At 49.1% G+C, this 20,326-nt stretch overlaps 1 protein-coding gene and 1 pseudogene across 14 annotated transcripts in view; both read left to right on the top strand.

The window, feature by feature from the left end:
- Positions 1-20,326, top strand: part of magi2a (membrane associated guanylate kinase, WW and PDZ domain containing 2a) — a 63,866-nt gene that overhangs the window by 7,755 nt on the left and 35,785 nt on the right. For 8 of the 14 annotated variants that reach the window (XR_009793123.1, XM_061807455.1, XM_061807454.1 and 5 more), the window contains one exon: positions 7,982-8,098. The exons of 2 other annotated variants lie outside the window; for them this stretch is intronic. Coding sequence is in view for 9 of the 12 variants with exons in the window: in XM_061807455.1 (XP_061663439.1) it covers positions 7,982-8,098 (117 nt within the window). In the remaining 3 variants the exon portion in view is untranslated. Of the gene's footprint in view, positions 1-3,903; positions 4,049-6,007; positions 6,719-7,981; positions 8,099-20,326 lie in introns of those variants that run through there. 4 more of the 14 variants (XM_061807461.1, XM_061807462.1, XM_061807460.1 and 1 more) reach the window with 2 other exon arrangements.
- On the top strand, positions 17,878-17,996 carry LOC133494043 (5S ribosomal RNA; annotated as a pseudogene).

Raw genomic sequence — 20,326 nt, 5'->3', positions numbered from 1 at the left:
AATTGCACCGCTTTGACTTTCAACACGGGTGCGCACCCAGTTTCCATTTGGGACGTGCACCTGGAAATGGAGCACGCGAGGAAAGAGGAACAACGCCGCATAAATGTTTGATTAATGTCGTGCGCGTTGGGATTGGGTCGGGCTTTCAGGTTTGTCTGAGGTGAGGATTTGCCCTCTCGGCGGGCCGGACGCCATCGGTTTGGAGGTTTAAAGAGCCCGCTGACTCAATTAGCTCCAGGTGCTAACGGGACGAACGGCGTGGCCAGATAAAAGGTCAAAGCTGATTCCCGGGGGGGGGGGGGGGGGGGGGTCGCATCACGCCCTCTTGGCCACGCGCCACCAAAGCGCTTCCGAGCACGAGCGGAATTGATCCCACCTGCATATAAACAACGTTGCTTTTTGTGGACGCTGCCGTGTTTGCCGGGTACGTTTGACAGCGTTTGGAACGGCTTCCGATCTCCGCTTTATTTATTTATTCATTATTTACAAATTCACTTTATTTTTTTTTCCCCTGTGGAAATTATTAGTTATTCGCTGAAAAAAAAAAAAAAAAATCCTCATCAATTTGCCACAAGATAGCGCCAAAGTCCTTTCTAATTGGGAATGTCCGGTAATTGGTGTCAAGGAAGTGTGTTGCCTCTGGACTGAGAGACTTACAGTCAATCTTTGTATATTGGGTGATCGAAGTTTAGCCTGTGTCGTAAGAGAGACGTGGAGAGTGTTTGGCGCATGTACGCGCTCACTTCTGGTAAAGTACATTTTTAAAAAAGTGAATAATAAAATATGTAAGCCATTTATTTTTACAGGTAATGTCTTAATGACAGAGAACTTTTTGGGGCTCATGGTTTGATGTGGCGGAACGGTGGCTCAGCTGGTAAAGCCTTGGCCTCACAGTTCTGAGGTCCCGGGTTCAATCCCGGCCCCGCCGATGTGGCGTTTGCATGTTCTCCCCGTCCCTGCGTGGCTTTCCTCCGGGTGGGCACTCCGGTTTCCTCCCACATCCCGAAAATATGCAACATTAACTGGACGCTCTAAATTGCCCCTGGGTGTGATTGTGAGTGCGGCTGTTGTCTTGTCTCCATGTGCCCTGCGATTGGCTGGCGACCAGTTCAGGGTGTACCCCGCCTCCTGCCCGTTGACATAGGCTCCAGCACTCCCCGTGACCCTCGTGAGGATAGGCGGTGAAGAAAATGGATGGATGGATGGTTTGTATATTTTAGCTTCAGATTATTAATACAGGCAGCACTCAAGGTTTTGTCTTAGTTTATCTGGTATGTATCACAAAAACCTGTGCGGGGTCACTCATCCTTCAATCCGTCCATTTTCTTTTGCCGCTTATCCTCACGAGCGTGACAATCACATCTAGGGGCAATTTAGAGAGTCCAATTAACAGTGCGTATTTTTTGCGGATGTGAGAGTGAAACTGGAGCGCTCACCCGGAGAAAAGCCACGTAGGCGCGGGGAGAACATGCAAACTCCACACAGGCTCGGCCCGGGATTGAATCCGGGACCTCCGAACTGTGAGGCCGACGCTTTACCACCGTGCTGCCTGAGGTCGCTCACGATACCATAATGAAACCATTGAAATATTCAATCATATCTGCAAAATGAGAAGTGTTTTTCAAATTTCGAGCTCCAAATTGGCACGAGTGACGTTCCCGTACTTGGACATCCCGCAGTCGATCGTTGCGGCTGTCGCGATCCGTCATTGGCGCCGCGAGATGAGCAAATATATCCATCTCTGACGGTGATGCTGATGGACTGCGCGAGTGGAGGAGGTGGAGGGGGGGGGGCGGGGGGTTACGCGCCACGCTCAATTGCATGTCACGCCGGGACTTCTCGCTCGGCTCCGGGTAGGTGGCGGTGGTGGGGGGGGGGGGGGGGGGAGTTTGCCTCGGTCCTCAAATACTGTATCGTCCGCAAGTCCAGTCAATGTCGTTTGGTTTTGGACAAATTTTCTTCTGAGAAATCTTTCGCTCTTCGGGATAACGATTGCGTTAAACGCCAAGCGTCCACCCCCCCCCCTCCCCCGCCGGCACAGTAATTAGCTTCTTCTCACTTGTGCAGCGGCAAAAAAAAAAGCACAAAATCAATGCGACGCTGTGCACAGTCTTTACTGGCAAAATAGAGCAAGCGTGTTTCCGTGTAGATCCTTTTTCTGGAGCGACTCGGTGTCAGCAACGCGACAGAAATCGGTTTTGCCCTCGCCCGAAAATGACAGCCGCCGACGTCTGGGCTAAAACGCTTTTTGTTAGCCGAAGCGCCGGGTCGTGAAACAAATCTCCGCTTTTCTGTCCTGACGGTTTGTGTGGCATTTCCGTTACGCCGTCGTTACCGATACGTCGGGTAAATGTGGTGGCGCAGCCCAGAAAAGTTGAGTTGTTGACAGAAAATACAAAGTTTGGTGACAGCGGAGGAAGTTGTCTTGATTTAAAAAAAAAAAAAAAAAAAAAGCAATTTGGAGGACATTTACATTAAGACCGGAGACGTCGACGGCATTTGCATAGTTTCACTCCCGTGTAAATGTCTATTTGCACGACATGTCTTCCAAACTCTGCTTTCGCTCTGCCCCAGATCATTTTAAGCGTCTAACGACGCACTGCAGGCACCGACTCGGCCCCCCGCGGAGCAGCCACGAGAGAGACTATTTTATTATTATTTTTTTTTTTTTTCAGAAAGTCGTCGGTCCGTCCATTTGCCATTTGAGGCTTTGCCGCGATCTCGAGTCAGACTGCCAAGTTCAATCGGGCATCGGGGCGTTTGATTGGCCGAGCGCGGCGCCTGTTTTGACACTCGCGGCGAGGAGGCGCTCGTCGGTCACTCGGTCCACGCTCGGAGAAATGGCGCATATCGTGAAATGCTAGACTGGGTAAATTTAGTTTTGCGTGCGTCACGGAAGACGGGACAAAACGTTAGCGACGGGTTCACCAGCGATACGACTGCTCGTGAAGATTGGAAAATGTTCCGTGGGAGACTCTGAAGAAATGTCATAAACGTGCATCAAATCAAATTTTGCTGGTATCAACCCTGAACGTCCGCGAGAGTTTGCATTTGAACGGTATTTGCGTATCCTCGAAAAGTTCTTTTGAATCGTGCTCCGCCCACATTGGATGACGTGGACAAAAACCTTCGGAATTTCCTCCGGTTGCACGTTTTCATTTGGGGGATTTTCTCAGCTAGATCGGAAAAGTACGAAATGGCTGCTCGGAACCGAGATGTCAGGCATGGGTCCTTGAGACTTCCTTTTTTATTATCCATCCATCCATTTTCCGACCCACTTATGCTCACGAGCGTCGCCGGAGTACCGGAGCCTATGTTGTTGTTGTTGTTGTTGTTGTCGCCAAGTACGACGGTCGTCATTCCGTATCAAGGTCCAGAAAGTGGGCCAGGTCGGCCGGGGCGCTCCACAGATGTTCCGCCATCAGCGTGGTCAGTTTTTGAGAACAGTTGAAGAGATGACTCGTATCGTGGGGGTGGGGGTCGGGGGGGGGGGGGGGGACGTCACACAACGGGCATTTATCGACGACGTTGTTGTCGAGTCGACGCTGATAGTTGTTGGTCTTGTGACACCAAGCCCGAACGGAGTCGCGACAGCGTCGATCTCACGGACCGCGGGAGTCGTCGCTGGGATCTTGCTGGAGCCTTTCCCGGCTGTCGACGGACAGGGGGCGGGCTACACCCAGAACTGGTTTCCAGACAATCGCAAGGCACATCGAGACTTTTCTTGCGCCTTACGACAGACGCGTTCACCTAATTTCGCGTCCGTGTTATTATTACAGCTATGCGCTATGCACACAGCTCTTACCGGCCATTTTTCTCCGCATTTATTCTCAGTGAATGTACAGTTTTTGCTTATCTGGCGCCGCGCGACGCTAAGCCCCTAAATCCTCCTTCTCAACACAGGAAAAACAACGCACAGCGGGGAGCTACGTTTGGGACACTTTCTTCCGTCGGCGGCGGCATTGAGCTCGGCAGACTCCGGCGCTGCTGAGCTTTGGCTGGATGACTTCAATTAAAAAAAGGGCCCCGAGCGAGATAATAATGAGACGTGAGCGTTGTCGCTGCGACGGCTTCGCCACAACATTAGCGAAAAGATCTTTGCCACCTTGAAGCCTCGTTTTTGTTTTTGTTTTTTACTCGTCACTCCTTTTCCGCGACGTTGCCAAGTTCCGTGAGTAAATTGCTGGCATTGGCCTACATTCAACGGGAGCCTTTCCGGTTTCTTCAGACCGACTCGTCTCGAGTGTGACGGATGTGTTATCGTCGCCCCGGCAACCGCACTGCGACGCTCGCCCTTCATCATACCTGGCTGCGACTCTCGCTCGCCGTGTCCTCAAATGGTGGCGAGGGGCCGCTTTTGACAGCAGGACGTAGATCCCTTCTCGTGAGGGGAACTTGAGCCAGCAGTTCTCTCACGTTTATGTGTTCCAGTGTTCAATTTACCACATACAGTAACTATTGAATGCAGCAAAAATCAACGAGGTTAGCTTGAACGTTAGCAACAGTCTTGCCAACACTGAACCTCCGATTTTGTGGGGTTTTCCAAGATATTAGCAGAGGTGACCGGCTGACAGAAACCGCGTGGTAGGGGTTGAAGAAACGATGTACAGTGAAATTCTGTGGAAAACCCCGGTTCAGGCCTACAAAAGCCCAACAGTGGGCATTAAATCGGGCTTTGTCGCGGCATTTTCACATCGGGGTGTTCTGGGTGATTTTCTTGGGTAACGGGACTAAACAGGATTGAACCCTGAAAACCAACACATTGGTAAAACGGCCATGTGTTAACTTCGTGGCATGTAAATGACGGCAGCACAGCCAAGCATTTCCCCATTTTTGAGGATTGGCTTTCTTGTCCAATTAGCCGAACAAGCCGAAGGGGAAGTGGAACAGAAGGATGACGGATCGAGACGTTAGATGACAAAGACGCGGCCAATCCTTGACGCAGCAGTGTTTTGAAGCTGTCTGACCGACAATCAATGTTATTTGGGGGTCGATGTGGGTTTTAAGCGATCCGGCCAAGTGTCGGCGATTCTCGAAAGCCGTTAGGAGCCGAGCCGAGCTGAAAGACATTCGCCGTGCAGGAATGAAATGTTCTCTATCCTCAGAGTCCTCACCTTTGGCTTCTTCCCTTAATTCTGAAGCCTCAACTTAAAAAAAGAAAAAGTGCCGGTCAGAGGTGTAGTTTGGCCTTGGTGGAGATGGGATGAGCAGCAACCTGCGGGCCAAGTATTCCTGCTTAGGGACACCTGAGATCGGTTCTTTCTGGAGCCACACTGGCGGATTTCAAAAAGAATCGCTAGCTGCTGGTTCGTGGCCGCCTTCCTACTCGAATGCACACATCCTGCTTTTATCTTCAAGGTGCAAGTGCAGTTTCGGACACTGCGACACATGTAAAGAGCCAAATTCAAAGGAGATCCTGACCCCAGGAACCAGAATCTTTCTGTTTGATTTGGAGTCTGTCAGTCCAAATTTGTGACGGCCCTAAGTAGTTAGCTATTAGCACATTTATTCCCCCTCCCGAGGAACCAGCTGTTGGCTTGTTGTTGACTTTGGGGCAAGCTGTTTTGGGTTTGTCTCCCTGAAGGGGGGCGGGAATCGCACGGCGGCACCTGCCGATTCCAGGAACGGGTATCATTCTCTTCCTGCCAAGTGCAAAGGATTCCATCAGAAAATGGCCAGCGTGGCCCCTCGTAGCTCATTCCTTTCTCCCACCTGCTTGAAACATTTAAACTCGAGTATTCCTTCACGCTTTTGTTGCCATAATTCCTTGCGCTACTGCAACGGAAAAATCGCAAGACTCTCTCAGTTTGTGCAGTTAGCGAAAAAGAGGTGAAGTCCCCTCGCGTTACGATGTCAATCCCAGGTGCAGTTTATTATCAACTAAAACAAAACAAGAGAATCGAATCGTGGATAAACCAAAGTCCGACAGTCCGAATTAGCAAATGATCAACCTTCTCTTTGGGTTTAGGTGCAAGTCTCCCATTTTTCAGGAACTTCAAAACACTTTCTCCGGTTACCGTTCTTCAACTTGGGATCCAATACTGCTGTGCACCAGCCGCAAAACCCCACCCCCAAATCATGTCCAAGTACTAATTTAATTTAACTTTCTTTTCGGCTTGTCCCTTTCGGGGTCGCCACAGTAAATTCCTAAATTCTGACTTGCCCTTTTCTGTTCTTAAAAACAAAACATAAAAACCTGACGAACCACCGTATGACTGGGAGACTCGAAAAAATATTCAGAAATTGCTGAAGATCTTGGTGTCCTTTGGTCGCAACGGCGTTTGGAGGAAACGTTGACACTGGGATAAAGTCCGGGACGTTAAGCTGCCGACGTGACGGGCAAGAGAAAACCGGTGTAGTTCCACGGCTGGTGGACAGGGGGAGCTTCCGCATCTGGGACCACGGAGAAAAGGATTCTCGCAGCGTGATCGTCGGAGCATCATCAGCAGCCGTCGCTCTCGCTCACTTCCTCTCCTCGCTGCTTCTCCGTCAGTCAGTCCTTTTTTTTTTTTTTTTTTTTTTTTTTAATGCGTTCTCGCATTTCGGCTCCTTTTGCGGAGTGGCCGCACACACAAACACGGAGGGAGGCGGCGCGAGGTGGGGCGGGGGGACCACTCGGCCGGCGAAACCCAGCGGGAGAGATCCTCCGTCGCCTTCCCGCCAGTGGAGATAACTCGCGTCGGGGAAACCTGTGGAGAGAAGGACGCCGAAGAGAGAGGTGCCATTTAAGCGTGTCTTGTGATTTTATTTATTTTTCAGCATGCGGATCGGTCGCCTGACCCGTCTTTTCTCAGGCGAATGCAAATTGGGCATTCGTGCGCCGTTCGCCGCGTTTGACCGAGGCGCAGACGCGCTCCTTAATTCAGGTCTCCTCCGTTCGAACGCCGCAAATTAGTTTAGGTTCTGACGGAGGCGTGCATGTTTGCGTGCCTGCCTCACCTGCACCCCGGAGGGGCGATTCAGATCTGGAAACTTCTAAACTAGCTCGCCTCGAATAACGAATTTGGTGGCGAACCCCGTTTGCGGGTGTTTCGATAGTCGGTGTGGATGTCGTGGCTTCGGAGGTGGGCTTCGACGCCGTCTGAAGCTTTGACACGTCCGCCTGGAGACTTGCCTTGCGGAATCCCTGAAGTCACGTCAGTCACGCCGCCCTTCCCCCTTTCCCCTCATTTTAAATGCGATTAGACGGATGCGTGGCAGAGAAGATGGATGGCGTATTTGTCAGGGGAACCCAAGAGGGGTCAACACCAACACCCCCTGCCCCCCCCCCATGCTTCCCCTATCTTCCTCCTCTCGCCCCCCCCCCCCCCCCCCCGGGATTTGCCCTGGCCTTCCATCCCTCTAATCCCCTACCTTCAGTCCTCCGTCGCCTCCTGCATTCACTTTATTTTTCCTACGTGCTGAGGCAGCATAATTAACCGGTTCCTGGTGAAGATCCACCCCGAAGTGGCGGAGGCATCGCTGTCGCTCGGGGGTGATTGATATGCCGATATTCCGGCAATTAACACCTCTGTCAAATCAGCAGATGCCAGATTTGGACGTCCCACATTTGTTTGCGTGATTTAACCGATTTAGATTTCATTGTGACAAAGTCGGGCTTTGCAAAATTGCCACTTTTGAGAAGAGGCAGCGCCTTTCACGCAAAACCCAAACAAAGCAGATGATCAGCTGACGCACGCGATTCTTGTTCGACAGCAGCAATTGCTTTCAACACGATGGAGCAAGAGGACTCTCAGGTGTGGAACTTAAAAACTCCAAGATCCTGGCGTTGCCCGTTGTCTGATTCCAGAAAGTGTGCAGGTGGACTCGAACCCCCGTCTTAGAACAACAGAGACAAATGGTGAAAAAAATCCAAAAATTTCAAGGCCAGAGAGAATCATTTGGGCTGGTCTTCCTGAAACCCGATTGAGAACTGCATTTTCAGTCATTTGGTTGATTTACCGGCCAAGTGTGTGATCGTGGTTCACTCTGTTTTCTTTAGGGGGTGTGATCGACAAGGAGCTGTGTCGCTACCTCAACCTGCGTTTCCAGAAAAGCTCAGTGGAGCACGAGTTGCAGCAGGTCACCCGGGACAACCTCGACCTCCGCACCATCCCCTGTGAGTCCCTTTGTCCTTTTTGTTGGTTTGGGGTTTTGCCTCCCTCACCAAAACTACCAAAGTTCCACAGAGTTGTGCTCAGTTTGTGGTGTCATGTCACACACTCCTCCGAGCCCTGTTTAAAATCCTTTTGGGGTCGAATACCTGAAGCACCGTCTGCTTATTTGGTGTCACAGTCGTTTCTGCTTTGTAGCGCCGTGAAGGTAATCGATTGGCTGCCGCAGGGTTGATTTGGACGTGAGGCCCGATTCTCGAATCTCGAGCGTCTGTCTGGAGCTAATTTGCCGCATTAGCTGCACCGCGAGAGCCGACACTTTCGCGGTGGAAACGAACGGTTTCAAAAGAAGGCCACTGGGTCTCCCCTTTGCAGGTGCGGACTTAATCAGACTACTTTCGTCATTTATATGATGAATTGTTATTCTTTTAAGGGGCTTATCTGCACATGCAGCCAGAGCCGTGTCATTAAAACCCAAACTCCCTGGTGGTTCGCGTTCCCTTGCACGTTTAATGGACCAGCTCCTTCTCTTTACGTCCGTGCAGCGTGACGTTTTTTTTCCTCCTTCTCGGAACAGGAGAAAGCGTAGCAGAAACAGAATTTGTTTGCGAGGCCAGCGTCATATCTCTTCAACTGGCGGATCGAGGCGAGGCGCGAGAACAAATCCAGGGAGAGCAAGACAATACGTAAATGGACTGCACTGAGAGAGGGTGGTTAAACGGCGCCGTAATGATGTCCACAATGCGAGCTGAAAGATGGAGGGAGGCAAGGGCTTTTTGTTCCGAGCTAGCAAATTGGAGCCAATTCGCGTTCGCTAACGGGAGTAATCTACCACAAAATGGAACGCTTGCTTGATGACATTAAAGATAAGAGGCGTGTTTGGAATAAAATGATGACACAAACGCGCTGTTAATCGGCGACAGCAAGACAGATTTTTAGCCGTGTACCGCAGACGCGTTGGAAATACGGGAACAGGGCGGTTGTATTTCTGGAAATCTCGGACTCTGAACACTCGCGCTTACTTTGGTGTCCATCCGTCCTCGTTTCCCTCGTATGCCCAAGGTGTTCATGGTCAACGCGAGAAACAAAAAACATTTGTTGTCTTTCTTCGACACGCCGATATATTTTCTGCATCCCGCAACTTCCGGCTGCGTTCTCTCGGGTCACTTTGACCCCGGGCTGTAAACCAATATATTGAGGACCACTGAGGTTTTCAACAAGCAAACGTAAAGTCGGGTCACGGCCGTGGAACCATGAACCAATACGCCCGGTATAGTTTGATTCTGGCAGCTTGAAGACTCTCGAAGTCTTCTATCCTCCAAACGTCGGTATCTCAGATGCCTTGTTGTCACTCTTTGTCTAATCGCAACAGCTATGGGGGAAATGAAAAGAGGATTTAAAAAAAAAAAAGGGATTTTAGGTTTACTCCCCCACCCTTACTTTGCGTGTCATCCAATATTTTTGCGATTGGAGATTAATAACATGCAACAAAGCTGGGAAATCATATCTATTGCCAAGCGCGGGATTTAGTCCAGAAAGCGGTCCAAATGTTTGCTATCGGCAAAATCGTCTGTCACCGACATTTTGTGTCTTTCTGGAACAACTTCCCTTCGTGGAGTCGCGACGGGAAGATAACATTGGACCACGCTTATCTCCAAACCGTTCATGGATGCCCGCTGATGAGATGCGTGACGATAAACCTCGAGGCTTGAAAGAGGAAAATCATCCCGACGATCTGAAGCGCTCCGTTGCAACAATTTCAGGGTAAAGCGTTGAGTGGAAAGTAGAGACGTGTTTTTTTTTTTTTTGGGGGGGGGGGAAGGGGGGTTTCGTGAGGGCGGGAGTTGGCTGACAGGTGAGAGTCGCCGCTTCACATACTAATGGAGCAACTTGGACTGAGCGAGTGGTGGCTGGGAAAAGGGGGGGGGGGGGGGGGGGGGGTCGAGGGCTAGCGCTTTAGACAAATTGCCTGGTTGAAATCCAAGGTCAGAGCATTAATCGCGCCAGCCCATGTGAAATCGCTTCTGTCGTTTAGTAATCCACGTAGATTTGATGTAAGTGATAGACAGCGCGGGAGGGGGCGGGTTGAACAAATGCGGCGGTCAGAGGGGTGAATTATTCACGCAAAAGAGAATTTGCGTTATTTTAAACGAGCCCACTCGCAACGCGTCTAAACCGACGGCGATCGGAAAACGTCCGGCGATTGAATAACGCACGAAAAAAAGAAAAAAGATTTGAAATTGACTCTTCTGTCTGTCCCGGCAAAACAAATAAGTGAACGCTTGAATGTCAAGCGGATTCAAATGAATCTCTTCAGGTATTCGCCTGCCCTTCTGCTTTTCCTTCCGTTTCCGTCTTTTGTCTTCCCGGCCCGAGCAAAGTAACACAATAATATGTGACCTTTTTAGCTCTGCGGGCACTTAGCATTTCGCGAGCGCGGCGTCCAGTGTTGAATAATAACGCTGACGATCGGGGGGGGGGGGGGGGGTCAAGAGCAGGTGAATGGAACGGGACGCGCTCGTCACTTGTTGGCTGTAATGGAAAACGTACGTTGTTGTTGTGCACTTAGCGGACTGGTTCGGGGGGGTTGAGGGCGGCGTTGATTGTAGGCTGGAACGTCCTTGTCGGCAGGGCAAGAGCAGTTTGATTGCGGGGTTGGGCTGATAGCGAGTTATGGAGTTGAGGGTAAGTGCTCTGGATGTGAGGTGTACTCCGGGACTTAGTGTGTTAAGAATAGTTGTCTTTTGGGGGGGTTTGGGGGCTATCCACATCTGAGGTTCCTGGCATGAGCGGATATCTCAAAGGTCCCGATTTTGTTCCCAGGAAGTTGGAAGCGTACACGCGACCAGATTAAGTCTCGTTTTGCCCAACCCTTTACTGCAGGGGTCGGGGAACCTTTTAAGCCGAGAGAGCCATAAATGCCAAAAATGTCATTTCAAAAGGGCCATGCAATATTTTAGAAACTAAATCCGGGTGTATTTGAGCATTTATGTGGAAACCAACACTTTTAGAGTCAAATACATTGCTATGATGACAAAAGCACTTCTTACCATGAATGTGACTTCTGGTCTCGGCGAAGGCTTTCCAGTCTTTCAAACGCCGTGAGATGAAGCTTCATGCAGGCGTTGAGACTTCCACTCGTTCAACGCAATTCAATATGATTTGCCGTCACCACGGTACGAAAACCTAATGCTAAAGTCAGATCTTGCCAACGTTAGCTTGTCTTTACGCGAAAACAATGTTTTGCCATCGTCCTCCGTCTGCGAATGGCAGCTCAGTCTTGCCGAAAACTGTACAACTCCCTATCTTTTTTTTTTTTTTTTTTTTCTTGAGCGATCGTTTGCACAATAAGTTGTCGCTACCTGCTCTGCGTCGGACCCAGCACGTAGTCTGCTGCGGTGAACTACGGCAAGTCCACTCGGACAAACTACCCCTGCGTCATTTGCGTCGCCCGCACGACAGAAATCGTGTCGTTATGAGGGCTCTGCGAGCCATATGCGACCATCAAAAGAGCCATGTATGGCTCGCGAGCCACAGGTTCCAGACCCCTGCTTGACTGGCTGGTTAACCGATTGAGGGGTGCGTCCCAAGACTTTTAGCCATCTCCCCCAACCGTGGGTGCGAATGTGAGTTCATGGAGGGTTTGATTCTCTTTCGGGACTTTGCTTTTATTGCCGGGGTAACCGGTTGTGGCGCGCCGAGGCTGCTCTCTAATGAGACGGAGCGTATGTTCCATCTGTCCACGCGCACGTCATTGGTTTGATCATCACCGTCGAGTCTCGCGGCGGAAAGCGAGAAATGCGCGCTTTGCCTTTTTCGCCGCGTCCTCCCACAGTCTATCTTGTTTCACGAGATGCGTAATCTGACTGCAACAGGTCCCCCCCCACCCCCCCCACACTGCCCACTTTGTTTGTTTTTATTAGCCAGATGTCTAATAAAGTCATTAGCGAGGTAATAAAAAGACTAACAGCTAACTCCTCCTTTATCCCTGATTATACGGAGCGATCCCCGAACCGGAACTGGCAAAGTTCTGCGTTATGCCCGAGTGGTATTTATGAACGTGACAAAGGGTTACTGGGATCACAGAGACACCTTTTAATCAAAAGATGGATTTTTGTCATGCATTTAATCTCTCCCCTTTCTCCTCTCTCCCTCATTGGAGGCATGGTGCTGGTTTCCATGGCAACCACTTCCTCTCCCCGCCTGCGTCAAAGGCTCGGCTGCTAAAACTCACCCCCCCCCCTTCTTCCCTGCGCACTCCTTAGTGTTTGATGCCCCCCCCCCCCCTCTCACCTGTCAGTCCACGGTCTTCACGCCAGTGGGTGGCCCAGAAAATTAATTCAGGGCAGCATCCCCGTAAACGCAAAAAACATTGAGATCGGTCGCTGACCTTTCGTCTGTTCGTCCGTCATCATCAACAGGTTTGGTCGAGGCGGTGAAAGGTTGCGAGTCCCCGGGTAATCTTCAACCGATTGCAAGAAGCGATACCGTGCCAATCAGCAGCTGGCCCCCCTTCCAGGAGCGATAATTTGACACCCTTTCATCATATGTCATTTATTTACCTCCAGGCCCACGTGACACCTGAAGTGAGGATCCCTGTGCACTTCCAGCCTGCCAGAACATTAATTTTGCACATTATTCACCCGCCAAGTCGGACGGATCTTAATGGATCTCGGTTCCTCGGTGGCCCTTTTCGTTCCCACGTCGTGCGGCGCACAGACACTCTTCTTACTGTTCCACAATGCGTCCATTAGGAGGTAACGACGGTAAAGATTAGCTCCTTGGCATTCAGGACCATATTTAAAAAGGAGCCACGCGCAGTCACTCGAGGACCCCGGTCACGTTGCGGTAGCTCGTGAACCGCTTTCACCGCGAGATGACCGCCGTTATCGCCCTTGTCGCCATTTGTCGAAAGACCCCATTCAAGCTTGGACTTTGTATCCCCTCTGCTGCTAAATTTCTGCCCTCTCGCTACCGTTTTTTTCCATTTCGGATGACTGCACCGGGATGGTTATCTGCGCTAACAGTTTAGTTTCTGATGGGACTAAAAGCGGTAGCCTTATCTTGGGACAAGGAAGTGGAAAGGCAAGACTGTGTCTATTACTTAAAGACAGCAGATTAGGTTTCAGGCGTAGTATTTGGGTAAATTAGGTGCAAGGTGTATGGGTCAGTTTGTGTAGGTCTTGGGATTAGGTGTTGGGTTGAGGGGACAGTTTGAGACTCTGATTTTGTGTAGGGGTACAGTTATCTTTAGGACATCGCTAGGGAATTTGGATGTGGGTTTGGGTTTAGGTTTACGTGGGTAGGTTTAAGGTTTACAGGTAGCTAGTGTGTGTTTTCAGACAAACTGTAGAGGCCGAGGTAGCTCTCGGGCTCAAATTAGGGGGAGGGCTGTGGTCGTCTTTAGGTTTACGGCTGGCTTTTCAAGTAGTTTTAGGTGTATGTATTGGGGGAGGTCACGGTCTATAAGAATCTCAGTTCATAGTGTAGGGTAGGGTTGTACGTGTGAGGCTACGATTATCACAAGGGTTTATTTGGGGCTAGTCTATCATTAGCTTCTGTTCCACGGTTAGATTCTGGTCCATTGGTTAGTTTGTGTAGGGTTACGTATTGGAGTTTTGGGTAGGTTTAGGTTTGATAATGGCGTAGGTTTGGCGTAATGTATACTTCATTGGATCGATCCAAGACTGAGGAGTTGGTTTTAGACTGAGTGTAGGGAATGGTGTAACTTTTGGATTTGGATAGAACAATACAGATAGATTTAGTTGGGGGGTATTCGCGAACATTTAGGCCTGTGCGTCGCTCCGTGAGTATGTGTAGGTCTGAAGGATCGCTTTCAGGCTAAGAGTAAGTGTGTAGGCGGTTTGTTTAAAAGATAGACTAGTAATCAAACTGTTAGCAGTCACCGTAGCCCTCACAGATGCATTTTTTTCAAGACCATTTGGAATTTGAGGTGTGATTATTGAATTTTTATTTACCGTTTTAATTGCTCGTTGATTCTAAATGAGGCCAAGCTGATTGTGGTTTGTCATCCAACGTCGCAAAGCTGCCAAAACCTCGCTAGAATGCTTAATGAACTTGCATATGTGCCATTCTGGACGCAAGCCCAGTCGTGATGTTCTCCACGGCTGCTATAGTCCACGTAGATATGGAGGTGGTTCTGTAAAACGTTCACCCGAGCGCTGTCTGGTTAGGTCTGGTGTGTGTGTGTGTGTGTGTGTGTGTGTGTGCGCACAGGACAAAGAGGGACGCTTGATTTGGTCCACGGAGCAGCTCCGGAGGATCCAGACCAGCGACGGCTTTAATATTCATGGCCAGCGACTTGCACTCTTTTACCCAAAAGGGCGTTTTTATTCTGGCCGACATTCCCTCTGTCTGAAGTGCGCACACACACCGACAATCTTTCTATATTTATATGCTCTCGATTAATCGGGATATAATTAGTCATAGGGAGCGTGGTGATTACACAAGCTGTCGTGTAAACACCTTAATCGTATCTCCGGCCCATATCTGGCTTGTAATTGGCGGAAACGTTTGCACATTTAGCATTCATTCATCCATTTTGTCTCGAGAAAAAAAAAAAAATGCTTTTCTGGTTGTTCTCATCCATAAACAAAAATGATGGATTTTTTTTTTTTGTTTGTTTTTTCGTTATGTTTCATGTAGCGTTTCACCGCAATGTGACACAAGGGTATACTAAAATAGGGTAGGCGGTGAATTTAAAGTGCTTATTTTGATCTACGGTCGAAATCTTTCAAAACTGCTGGGAATGAAATAAAATATCAGCCGTCGGCTTAGCGGCGTTCGCGATGTTAATTACTGAGCGTCCGTGAGGAATTGTCTCAACTCGGCGGCAAGTGGTTCTCAAAGCCAAAATTGGTTGGCTAGACCATGGATCAGATCCACGTACGGAGAACATCAACCGGTCTTTGGTGCACGACTTGCTTCAATTTTCATGGCAGCCCTTTTAGGAAGCAATTTAGGTTCAAATAATTGTCCTCATGTTATTGCAGTATTGACCACACGTGTCAGAGCAGAACCCCTACGCCAGATTTTCATGGCAACCCATGAAAATCGTTTTTTTTTCGATTGGTTCAATCTTTGTCCGATTCGGGGGCTTTCTTTGATCGACTGTATTCCTTTCCGCTTCAAAGTTCACGGATTTAGAATTTGAGAGTAGTCCGCTCTGCCCAAACACGCGAAGAATTTTAGCCGGAAATATTGAACACTTTGAATACTTCAGATTGTCAGGGCCGACCTGTTTTGGACCTTATTATCGGGACAATTCCACTCTTAACAGATATTAAAGCTAAGGATATAATCTTATCAAACATAAAATAGTCTGGCGTTTACAGTCCTTAGTCAGGAAGGGACCAAATTGGACAAAAACAGTATTTCTTTGTGTGGACCTGGTCTTAGATTTAACTTCTACCGCAGAGCATATAGGTAGGAAACAATTGCAGTCTCTAAAGAATTTGTTTTGATCGACGCAGGATCCGCCAATCTGGTTTTCAATAGCTCTCACTGTGAATGGTAGCCGTAACTCTAACCCTGACCCGAATCGAGCGTTGTCACTAAGACTCCCCCCCCAAAAAAAAAAACCTCCCCACCGCTTTGGCCTGATTTGCACTGTCCTACCCACCGACTATCCGCACATTTATTTGTCTTGCGAGATTGAAATCTTTCTATCTGCTGCGCTCTACTTCTTGAAGGAGTCTGGCTCGCGCCCGCCGCCGCGCTGTCTGAAAGCCGCCAACGTGTTTGATCAAGGCGCTAATGAAATATTCCATCAGCGGTACGACCGATTTAATGTGCAGCAACTGGCGACGTGTGACGCTGTCACGATGTCAGTCGGCGTGTCGCGATATTGCCAGTCATCGGCGCTACCTGGAAGGGGCGGGTGGGGGCTGTTATGACCGCGATCCTCACCCCCAACCAAATGCGATGGACGACACGCGGTGAAAGTTTCAATGGGTTTCATAAGAAAGGCTTTGAGAATTTTGTAATCCAGGCAACCTCTTTCAGCCAATCCGCGGCGTGACGTTTGGGGCGGGCGGTGGTCGTCCGTCTCCATGGCGATTCGTTGCGTAAGACACGGCCTCTCTGTGTTTTATCGTCTATAATACCCCGCCTGCGTATCTCGCAGGCTCTCTGGGCTGCGCCGCTCCCGTGGGGCCGATTTTTAAAGTTTCATCTCATCTTCAAAGGTGACGACGTACGGTCCAGTAAACGTGAGCAGCTGTTGTGATTTCCAAGAAAGAAAATCCACATTTAATAATTTCCCTTGTTTTAATTGTCACGACAAGACCATTTACGAGGCAGACCAGTAGGGAGTAAATTAATGTACTCACAATACGCGTTTGAACAATAATTTCCTGCAACGTTTCCTTTTGCACCTGGACACAGTCAGCGGTTTAGGCAGCAAACTGGTCGGGTTTGATTGATTTGGGTTCACAATACTGCGATATTTACTGTTCACATCTAATAGTCCGGCACCAGACTGCTCCCTTTTTCTGTCGACGGGCTGTTTACACGTTTTTCCGCATCGCGTTCGGGATTGAATTTGCCTGTTCAAGCAGCATTGGCGGCAAACAAAACGGTCCTTCAGCAATTCCCACCGTCTTCCTCTTTCGTTGAGCAGCCGATTTAGGCAACAATGTTGTCGGGTGCGCGTGGGTAGTATTCACAATAGTGAAATATTCACGACTCCGCTGTTTTGTTTTGCTTTCCAGTTTCGACGGCAAACCCAATTGGAATTGAATTAATTGCGCCAGTTGTGAAATTCATGATGCCTCCTTGTTGATTTGAATGAAGGTCTCTGAAATTCCAATGATCATCAAATATGGGTTCATTTATATTCATCGTGCCCATTTAGCGAGAACAATGTCTACATCGAACATTACTGTTGGCTTCATCGCGTAGTTTTTTCTTTCAAACGACGGACAAAAACAACTGGACCGTCACAGGGGATATTAGCCAAAACCCGTAATCTCTGCACGCCGACCGACGGCGTCTGCGACGTCTTGATGAGAGCCAATTATCCTGATGAACGGGATTAGCGCCAGCACCTCTCTGGCTGGATCCCCAAGGCGTCCGTCCTCCAGCGGAAGCGACCGCAAAACCCGCTGATCTCATTCAGATCCGAAAGTGGCTGCTCGTCACTTTTTGTGTGGCGGAGAGAGTTTAGTTTTGAATCTCGAGGCTTTCAAATGATCAATAAGTGCCACGTGACTTTGCCGCACCTTAAAGTCTTTCAAGGTGTTTTTGATGTGTTGGGCGGCAGAAAAGGGCTTTGTCCTTGCATGCCGCTCTCCAAATGTCAACAAAAGTTTTCATTCATTATTCTAATCAAATATCAGCGACCGACTGAATTTTGGTGACGAAAGTGCAGCGTTACCTTGACTCAGGCGAGTTGTCACTGGTTCGATTGACTTTGCATCCACAGCTGCTCCAGGCTTCAGAATCCGATAAAACCAAGCCATTTTCTCCGCCCTGTCTTGAGAGGCAGAACGCCCCGCCGCAAAATGGATGCTACATTGTCCAACATCTTTTTTTTTTTTTTATGTCTACACACCCCTACGTGTTTGAATTGTGAAAATCTATCTACTTGAAGACTCTGGTAGCCGGAATGTATCCCACTCGAGAGCGGCACTAGCCACCAGCTAGCTAGCAAGCTTGACAGGCTTCAAGTGCTCCTTTTGGGCCTTTGGACCGGCGTCGGATTCGTGCGCAGTGGCACCTCTTCGCCTGACAATTTCAAGACTTATTCTGTATATTGTGGAAAGCTTACGGCCTTGCTACCCTCAGAGCGCCCGATCTCGTCAGATCTCGGAAGCTAAGAGGGTTTGGCCCTGATGAGTACTTGGATGCGAGACCGCCTGGGAATACCAGGTGTTGTAAACTTCTCTCTCCCGGCTAAAATGCAGAGGGGCTGCGTCAGGAAGGGCATCCGGCGAAACCTGCGCCAGACAGATGTGCGTTCATTTGAGATGACACGCTGTGGCGACCCCTAACGGGACAGGCCGAAAGGAAAAGAAGAAGAATTCTGTATATTGTAGATTGTCGGTATGGTGTATTTTGGGGTGTGTAGGCAAAGCTAGGTAGCGAACACACTGCAGTAGTGGAAATTGGTGTCGTGATTAGAGGTCATTCATACATCTTCTATTATGTTTTAATAAAATTTAAAAAAAAAAAACAAAAAAAAAACTGTGCTCATTAAAGTTCCATAGTAGTCCCAAGGTGTTCCCGGTTAACCCGCCACGGCGGATTGCGGAGTATGCACACCTGAACCCTGCGTGTTGTGTACTGTGTAACAGTGTGTTTAACTGCGGGGCACATTTATTATTGATTCTTACAAGAGAGCCAGACAGCTCACGGCGCCGCTCAGGTAGACTCGGTTAAACCGGCCTGATTCTGCCCTCAAATGTTGAAGAAAATAAAATGGTTGAAGCTGGCAAACGAAGAGGATGAGGTCAACAGACATGAAGACCGACCCGAGAGGTCAGATCCATCTTCTTTGGGAAACCTAGAAGAGGAAGATGTGAAATTAGCAAGAGGTGTTTAAAGTGCAGCGATCGGGTTTCCAAGATCATTTATTTAAAGGCGTCATTGTCCTTGCACACACGGGCAGGCGGCAACCATGTTGGGTCTGAATTAGTCGTAGTCTCAGCGTTGCAATATTTAAGACCGGACCACAATCCAGTCTCCTTCTGTTTCAGCCCACTTAGCCAGAAAAGCAGTTAATTGTAGTCCCGTGATTCGTAACAATCACGTTTGTGCAAAATGAAGGCGGAGAATTAGTTGAGCTCACTATTTGCGACAAACCCACCTTGATAAATATCTGCAGCAAACCAGTTGGCTTTGAACGAACTCCGCTGGTATTTCCGCAATATTTACGCCACATGCCACGGGAAGCGGCGCAAAATACTGTGCGTTTGCAGTGAAAACCGCGGATTTAACATCCAAGATTCCGCCGGCGCTCTCCTTCGCAGTTCTCGCTCGCACCCCCGTCCGAAGCCTATTTTTAGACGGGTGACTTTACGAAGCAAATAGGTCAAGGCTGTTGGTGAAATACACATGATCGCATCGTGCGGGATTCCTCGTGACTCCTCCGTCAGCTCAAGCCGAGCCTGAATGATTGGCCTGTTTTCTTAGCTGCTCATTCTATGAAAAGATTCAGGTTTTAATCCAAGGTCCCTAAATCTGTAATCGCGGTCATTAAATCCTCATTTTTGCCGTCGCTGTCAAGATGGCCAATTTTGCAGTACCCGGTCGCAATGTAAGTCCTTAATCCTGATCTTTTAAACAATGACAACAGTCTCATGTGTGCCGTCTGACAAAGATTTAGCGCTTTTGTGCACATTCCTCGTGCTCACCCACGTTCCAATCCTCTCGGGACAAATCAGCCAAAGCCTCCACTTTGTCTCCAGTGCATCAAAGCGGACTCAAATAAAGCAATTACATCAAAAGAAAAGAAGAGAAAAAGCTCAACTTTCTGGTAGCCCTCATCGATCAAAACGCAGGATTTCGTACATCGAATATCAGACGGATGCTTGATTTGTGTGTTTGCTGGAAGTTTCCTGGCTGCGAGGTCGCGCTGTCTCCACGTCCGGGGTGGGATTGCATTGGGGAGGCGGAGAATGCGGCGGTCTTGACATTCCTGGATAGCGGGAGAAGAAGCCGCCGCACAATAAGGGCTTTTATTTGAACTCCGCGCTCAATGAATGTTGACATTTTCAGCCAAACACAAAAGTGCTGCGAAGTCATAAAAGTCACTTGAAACCCTGCAGGACTTTGAACCGCCTCCTTGTTGAATCGTGCTGTACAAATCGACTTGCCTCGCCCTTGCCATGTTGTCGTGTGTGGGAGGGACTGGTTCTCAGCCGAGGGTGCCCAGGCTGGTGCCCGAATAAAACCGACATGCGGAAGAAATGACTCCTCTCCACCTTGGGTTTTGGGCAGAACAGTGACTTGTGATTTTGATGCAGTTTTTTGTTGCCTTTGTGACACCTCAAACTCTAAAACCACAAAGACTGAGAAAGGACTTTTAAGAAAGACCCTGCGAGCAACACTGACTCGACCCAGTGGATCGAGTGAGATTTTTTTACACGATATTTTCATATCACTCCGTGAACTGCGGTCGGGACAGACACTTTTTGCGTGAGGTACCTTTTCAAATTGTCCCAAAACCCGACATTTTGGCGTTTCTCTCCCTCATAATCGATGCGACAAGC

Source organism: Syngnathoides biaculeatus, chromosome 20 (genome assembly GCF_019802595.1).
Source record: "Syngnathoides biaculeatus isolate LvHL_M chromosome 20, ASM1980259v1, whole genome shotgun sequence".
Taxonomy (NCBI): Eukaryota; Metazoa; Chordata; class Actinopteri; order Syngnathiformes; family Syngnathidae; genus Syngnathoides; species Syngnathoides biaculeatus.
Note: the sequence above shows the minus strand (reverse complement) of the source record. Positions and strands in the feature narration are given on the sequence as shown.